The sequence below is a fragment of the Belonocnema kinseyi genome, chromosome 4, assembly GCF_010883055.1.
Source record: "Belonocnema kinseyi isolate 2016_QV_RU_SX_M_011 chromosome 4, B_treatae_v1, whole genome shotgun sequence".
NCBI classification, from domain to species: Eukaryota; Metazoa; Arthropoda; class Insecta; order Hymenoptera; family Cynipidae; genus Belonocnema; species Belonocnema kinseyi.
Genome location: NC_046660.1, coordinates 94,947,946 through 94,956,352, shown reverse-complemented (window position 1 = coordinate 94,956,352; position 8,407 = coordinate 94,947,946). Strand labels below are relative to the sequence as shown.

Genomic DNA, 8,407 nt, shown 5'->3' with positions numbered 1-8,407 from the left:
AAATTTCAATAAAAAAAAAAAACGTAATTTATGCACGGCCTGTATAGGGAGAGATATAAAAAAGAGTGACAGCCCTATTTTGGAAACCTTCTTAAAGATACAAGCTCTAAACTTACATTTTTAATGGCTTGTGCTTTATTTTAAGAACAATTGTTTTAACAAATTGAACAAAATATTGGTGTAAAATTCAAAAACTATTTTTTCGAGAACGTTGGATATCTGAATTAGCTCAGAAAATGATGAAGTTTCTTAAAAAGGAGTTTTCAAAATAAAAGTACTCGTAACTGCATAATACTACATTTAGTTTGTTTTCCACGCATAAAAAATAATATATTTCATGGATAAACGAATCTGCAAATTGAAAAGTGTAAAATTTGAACAGGAACTGATCTGAATAAATGTTTATTTATTTGAATTCCAAGTGAGAAAGTGAACTTTTCATTGAGATAATGTTTTCACTTGTAAATTGAAATTGGAAACGGGCACTCACTTGCTTGATCAAATCCCAGCAACATCTTCCTTAAAGCACGTGCCCTCCTCTCCCAAAGAGCTAGTTGTTTGTCTTCTGTATTTCCCGAGCATCCTGTCAAATTGTTGTGTTGTGCGGAGAAACTGGACCTATGACTCACGGGTTCTAAAAGGTTAGTGCCACCACTTCCAGAAGTACTACCACCAAGTTCTTGAACTCTGTGTTCAGCTTCCGACAGCAGGGATGCCAAATGACTACCCAAAGACTCCGGCGATTTGACTAAAAAATATAAATCCTTAAACTAACAAACTGTTTAACTGAAAAAAATTGAAAACAATTAACAAGCAAATTGAACACTTATTCTTGATTTGTAAAACTTTAATCCCTCTCTTCCCTGTGTTCAATAATAATGTATAACACTTTTACATTGTTTTTAATTTTTGTCCTCAATCGAAAATGATAAATCATCAAATAAAAAGTAAAAGATATTTCTAACCTTTAATTTGCAGTTAAAAAATGAGTGTCCTGTAATAATCAATTTGTTCGGTTTTAAAAACGCAATTTATTATGAAAAGAGCCATGATGAAGTGACAATCTATACATCGGTTTGATTATCTACGGTTAAACTTTCAAATAGTCGTTAATCTTATTATATTTCATCAGATATACACTTTGATCGGAATATTTCCCAGCAAGTAAATTTTAAAACAGTGCATCGTTAACCCATTTATGTCCAGTGGGTCGTTAATGGCAGAGTTTTGTTTATGGTGTATACAAGCCTTCGACTGGTAATTTAGAATTATTTGAATTATTTATTTAGTAATATTTTTATTCTTTCAATGATTGATATATTAAATCATTTGATTCAAAAAAATTTAAATTTAATCAATAAAACAGACCAAAATCAGGGCATTGGTTAATATTTTTGTGCATTGAAAATTCACTGATTTCTCTTCTGAAGTAGAAAGCCATTTTTTAAAAAAGCAACCATTTATGAAAGTTTTATTTTAACTTTAATAAATAATAAATCAATAAAAAGTTAACATAACATTTAAAAAAAATTAGGGTTATATTGGGTTGAAAATTGATCGGCTTTGAACTGATCTTTCATTTACAGAAACATACTATTCTTTTACCATTGTAACACTTAAGAAACAAAAATCCCTTAAAAAATAAACATAAAAAATGTTTGTTATATGTGAAATAATATACTTTTTTTAAAATCCATTTAGAAAGCGACTTTCTTTGGAAATTTCTTCATTTCCACTTTTATGAAATTCATGTTACATATAGCGCGAACTTTAATCTCTTTGTCTTTTTAAATACTGCGATATAGGTATAGACATGAGATTAAGAAGTTTTTTTTTATACAACCCTATTTTTATGAGGCAAAATTCTGTCTGTAGGAAATAAGAAATATACATTTTTACATAAAAATAAAGTTACGAGGAAAAAATGACAGAACAAACTTTTTAGAATGGAAGAAACTACACGATGAATGATTTTTTCCTTAAATTCTTTTAAAAAGGGGTTCATGATTTTAGTTCAATTAAACTTTAAGGATAAAACTTGGGGGAGGAGGGTGTCTTGCACCATACTTCAGTGTCCAAAAAGAATGTACAAGTGAGGAATAAAATTTATAAAATATTGTGTAATTTTATAAAATGGAAAAATGAAAATAACTCAAAGCAATTATTTTTACCCTGTCATACAACGGAAAAAGGATACGTGACATTATAAAATACCTATAACGAATAACCTAACATTTTATTCGAAATCAATCAATTACAAAATTAAAATAAAAGTTAATAACTATCACTTGAATTAACAGAATATGCAGAATATATAGAATATAATAGGATTAGTAGAATATACGATGTATGTCAAGTGGTACCGATTGGGCTGTTTTTTGAAATTAAAACAAATTCAGCCGGATATTTCCATTTCCCTGTAATTTGAAGTTGGAGGAAAAGCATTTCCAAATTTTGTTTTACACATGAACAAGTTTCCTACGCATTCTCGAGAATAAGTAGGTACGTCAGATTGACTAGGCTATATGCATGGTTTACTTCCTTCCCCATGTCGCAGAGCACAGTCGAATGGTTATGCAGGAGACGGTTGACATTTACGGCTATTAATTCGACTCCATTTTGCATAAAAACCGATAAACCGTAATGTTTCCTGCATGTTAGGATATGCAATAAAATAAAATCTTGCTGCTATATTAGAATATACTGCTAATCAATGTTTGTCAACCTTGATTTGTTTTTAAATTCCGCAGATATAATTTTTGATTTTACCTCTGGTATTTTATAGATATATTCACAACTTTTTGTGAATTTAATATGTCATTACGCATAAAAAGATTCTATAATCAAATGCATTTTACCTATAAAAAAATCGTATAAAATTCCCTGTACGTAAATTAGTTAAATTTCAACCGTAAGCATCACGTGAAGTAATGCAATTTCTCTTTTCGTGTAATATATTTTTATGGATATTATTTTATGCGGAATTTAAAAACAAATCAAGATTGTCAAAAATTGATTAGCGTTATATTCTAATATATGTATGTACGCATCTATGTATGTACATAACAGTTAATCGTTATCTACATTTCAATGCAGTATTAAAATTCTTCTGTAAACAGATGTCAAATTAATAGGTATTTATAAAATGGGGAAATATAATCAATAAATTAACCTCACAAAGCTGCTTCGACACTATCATGAAATTTGGAGGTGAAATTGGAAATGAACAATAAATATACGATCTCCTGCTAACGATTCAGAACATCGCTGAAACTATTATAATAGTCACCTAAATAAGTGAAGGGCTCCCAATAATAATTTTACCCTTGTTGTGGATGTCCCGAACAGATTCGAAAGTTTTGCTTTCATTGTTCAAGGGAATGCGAGATTCTAGTTGCGTTACAATTAATTACGGACATTACGGTATAGCGTGCGATACATGCACATGTTTCCATGTCTCGTTATAAATAAATATTTGACGATAATGGGCAGCGGGAGTATTTCAATTAGTCTATAAATTCGACAAATAGGTTCACATTTAATGTATGCAACAATCGCATTAGTCGTAATTGCTGTGATAGTGAAAATTTATAATGATAATAATACCTTTGACATATTGGACTGTAACTCGAGTGGCTACTCATTTCGAAATCTGGAAATCTTAAAACTGTGAATGCGGCAATCTGTATTGAATTCTTATAGAAACTTTTAAGATTGTGTCGAAATTGACGGGGGTTCCGAGATTTCCGACTCTGCTCGAGATCAGAACTCACGTGGGATTCTACAGAATCAGCTAAATTAGACGGCTTATCCAAAGATTTCCAAGATTGCTCACGAATTCTAGATTTCTGAGAGATTTCCTAGAGTTCCTCAAAGTCACTCGCTGATACCGGCTCAGTCAGAGTTTCTTTTATGCTACTGGCAGCTCAGGCGGTTAGGCACATGGACTTTCTGTTAGAGGTCCGGGGTTCGACCCCTGAGTCGGTACCTTTGGTATTTCGTGTGCGCACTTTAACATGGATTTTGCACAGTAATAAAAGATGATGAATTTTAAATGTAGATGAATTTCATTTTTGCATTAAATTAAGTATGTCACTTAATTCCAACCAGAAATGGAACTTAAATTCAGTGTCTCATATCTGATATATGAGTAATATGATGATTAACTGACAGGTATGTCGAGTTTGGGATGATTTTTATTCGCGTGCTCTGAAATTCAATTTGTGCTGGTACAAAGGTGTGCGCGAAATTCGATCTGGCAATGCGCAAACACTTGGACGGATTTCAGCGATTTTAGAAGAGGAGCCAAGAGAGCAGCTGATAGTATACAATATGGCGTCGATAGCTCTGGATAGTATCGATCAACAATGAGCTCATGGTAGTTGTTTCGTCAACGTTTCCTATTTTGATATATGTACTCAGATCTATAACGGATTTTGATTATAAATCGAATAAACGTGTACATGTTACTAAAATTATTCAATTTTTAATTATATATTAATTTCATGTTCCTAATAACTGAACGATAGCGCATAAATATTATGAATTTCAACAATCATCTGACTTAAATTAACCTATAAGTTTCATTTCAAACGCACGCGTTGACGGTACGTCAACAATCTTTCTGTCTTAAATTAACCTATAAAGTACATTTTACGTACATAAAGCAGTTGACTTTCAACCGAGCACGTTACTTAAAGTCATGTTATCATCATCAATTGACTTTCAACTGGCGAATGATCCTTTTGGTTACATCTGAAAGTCAACCGCCTTTTCCTACTGAAATTCAGATTCTTGTATTAATGTATGGTGGTACGGATTCCGTCTGTGTTGCAGGTCCCCACACCACGCACTTGGCTGTAACCCAGGGTTAAAAAAAAGAAACCATGCTGCCCGTGCCGAATATGCCATACTAATCATACTACTTTTATCAGATTGTTTGACTTCATTACAAAAATGCTTCCGTGACTGATGATACATACCAGGACAATACCGTATAAAAAGTTTCACCGAAAAATTCCAATTGAAAACCAAAAAAATGCTTAAGACTTATTGGGGTGAAAAACTTAAATGTAGTTTATATAGAGTGGAATAAGACAATGATATTTTTAATTTGCTTTATGAACTTTTCTGTCTGAACCAAATTAAAAATATCAGTGTTTTGTCCACTATATATAAATTATATATAACTTTTTCACCTGGGACAGTAAAGGTACAGTTGCTATTGACGCCAGCGGGCATGACGCAAGCTAGAAAACATCAAAGAGACTTGCAAGTAACATTCACTGGCTACAAGCAAGCGCTCCCTTCGGTATTACACATCTATTTGCTTAAAGTTTTAAAAGTTGACAAGATCTTCCCACGTATCATCGACTTCTTAAGTCTTGCGATGCTGGTTTGGGGAACAAGAAAGAAGTATTCTGATCATAGGAAATTAAGGTTGACTACATTAATGAGCATTACGGTGGGTACCTACAATTATCTGTATTTGCCTTAAATTTTGACAATTTCGAGCGAAATTAGGAAAAAATTTTATCCGTACATTGCACTTTCATTATATGTAACAACTGAGTCGAGTAATTCTATATTATTCATTCAATTGAGAATATTTGACAAGATTTAAAGAAATGAAAGGAGGTTGAGTTTTCACGCCCATTGCTATACTGACCTGTATATTAAATTTAATACACATGTATATATAATTCACTACATCAATGCTTGTTACATTTCAGTAGCGGTAGTGCATATTTGCTTCAAACACATATATATTAAGCCTCATACAGATTTTTCTAACAGTGTAGTTTAACAGCAAGCGAGATGTTGCACCAAGCAACACTATCTGTGAAACGGATCTTGATTACACACCCTTGAACTTGTCCTGATATGAGGCCTGTAATACCACAAAAAGCTATCCACGGCGATCAACCTGAAAGGTTAGAAAAACACGAAGTGGGCAGAAAGTCATCCAATAAAGGAAAGGCAGTCTTCAAATAGAATACATGCACGAATATAATTATGTAGCGGACATTATACATCAATAATTTACCCTAAACCTAAGAATTTAACAGAAATTATGCCTTTCTATAGATACATTCCACGCAGAAAAAAAAGTTTCATTTTGAACTAAGAAACGGCATTAAAATGTACTGAAACGAAATTGACCCATAATTGATTCACATTGAGTAGGAGGACGAATATCCCGTGTAGAAATAGCCCGGTTTGACCCGACCAGAAGAAGGTTTCTGGCTAGAATCTGATCGGGTCAAACCGGGATACTATTTTGTTAATTGCCCGGCCGGGATCTGACCGAGTACCCACCGGGACCCAGTCGGGCCAAAAATGGTGCATAATAGAAGTATCATAACCTTAAAAACATCTTAAGAAATATCCACAAACGACTGCCGTAAATGGGTCGTTTGTAAATATCTGACAGGCGAAAGACCAATTTTTTGTGTTTTAGGTGTTTTTTTTTATCAATTATGAAAGAAAAATTAAACTTATTTTAATTATATGGTTTCCCACTTTCGGTTCTGCGGTTCCCAGACTTGCCGTGACTGCGAAATCTTTGACCAACTTCTTTTTTATTTTCAAACATAGTTTCCCAGTGAAATTATACTTATTTTTTTTTGTGATACGATTTTTGCTTATTTTTAATGTATTTATATATTATCTTGAATAAGCAAAAACGAAATAAGAAGAGAAATAACTTTTTCCGAACAAGGTTTTGAATTACGTTATAATGCTTGCACGTGATAACGATTCGGCGACTTCCGGAGTCTTTCATGCTATACCCTGTTCAACGAGAGAACGAAATCGGCCGCGCAGTTTTTTTCTTAAGGGAGGCGTCAACAAATTTTTTCTTTGGTGCACAGCCAATCGGTGTTGAAGGGAAACACAATTTTTTCAAATAGATTGAACCAAGTGCTCTCTGAAATTTTTTATAACCTTCGTTAGGGCCACCAGTAAACCCTTGCCTGCGGGGGTCCTACGCCTACATTTCTCTTTCTTCGGCAAGCTGCGTGCAGAGAACGAAATTACGTCTTTTCAGAATTTCGTTTTCTCATTGAACAGAGTATAAAAACGCAGTAAAACTTCGGTGGACGCCAGGTTATCCATTTAAAAATTTGTTAAATTTCACAAAATTGTATCAAATTTTCTGGAGCAAGCGGATTATTTATAAAGGTAAGTGAATTATTTTGTCATTAAGTAAGCATTATTAATATTCTTCAACGTTAATGTTAAATCAATTTTCTAAACCGGTTTCTAAACCCCTGAAACTTATTTTACCTCTTGTAAAAAAACCTATGCAAACTAAGTTACGCTTAAGGTAAATTTTGTATGCAATTTAACTTTAATATCTTACAATGCAATTTCTTACAGAAAGTTAAGAATCATAACCTATATTTTAGTACTTACATTGAATCAATGTTTGTCGTTAATATATTTATTATTATGAATGCAGTTCTTAAATTGAAATTTCAACATCTTTTTACAGGTGGAAATAAGTGCTGACAAAGATTCTTATCTCTACCAGTTGGTAGAATATGTTCGCTGTGATAAAAAGGTTCCAGTAAAATGCGATCGAGGAGCCCAGTCAAAAACCGGTCGGATTCCGACCGGGCTACCCTATTTGTATCCAGGATCCGTTCGGGTAACCCGGCCGGGTTTCGACCAGCGCAGCGTGACGAAACCAACCAGAATCCGACCGGGCAGCCTGACCAGATTCCGGGTACAAGCAGGGAACGAACATAACTGGAGTTCAAAATGAGTTTGTAAGCAAATGATTTGAAACAAAATGGAATCCCTTTTTGTTTCCTAGGCAGTGCACGTTTTTGAATGCGAAGACTACATGTGATACTGGGATGTTATTACCAGATGGATCATGATATTTGAGACAATCGAGCCAACATTATGATGGGTGAGAAAAAAGAAGGAGGTTCCTGCATCATCGACCATGCTTATCTACTCAACCGTAAGTTACAGGAAACCTATACAACCAAGAGCCATAATTACAGCGAGCTAAGGCGTAAAGTAAATACAATATGAATGCATGTGAAACATGCAAGATTCACTGGACATATTAAAAATCTAGGAGTCAATAGAGTACTGGCAGCAACTCAAAATGAGATTTTACTAAACACCTGCCGCAATGTAAGAAATTTCCTACACCATCGTGCAGGCGATTAAAACATTGTGGAGACAAAACTGAATTTGATCTCAACTTAAAATCTTAACGAGAGGCTTCAAGCATCGTTGTAAACTTTTGACATCTTTAATTAACCAGGTACTTGACATAGTCCGTGGCTGATGATTATAGGAAAAAACGAGTTCGCCCGAGCAAAAGTTGAAAAAGAACACATATAATAAGAAGACAAACAAAATATGGTGGGAAATGGGTCACCTAATT

The 8,407-nt window shown here is 33.6% G+C and overlaps 1 protein-coding gene across 5 annotated transcripts in view; it reads right to left on the bottom strand.

Annotated features, from left to right (window-relative positions):
• The window catches only part of LOC117171322 (ankyrin repeat and fibronectin type-III domain-containing protein 1), a 97,619-nt gene that overhangs the window by 22,311 nt on the left and 66,901 nt on the right, over positions 1–8,407 (bottom strand). For all 5 annotated transcript variants that reach the window (XM_033358529.1, XM_033358527.1, XM_033358530.1 and 2 more), the window contains exon 5: positions 491–748. In XM_033358529.1, coding sequence (XP_033214420.1) covers positions 491–748 — 258 coding nt within the window. The remainder of the gene's footprint in view (positions 1–490; positions 749–8,407) is intronic.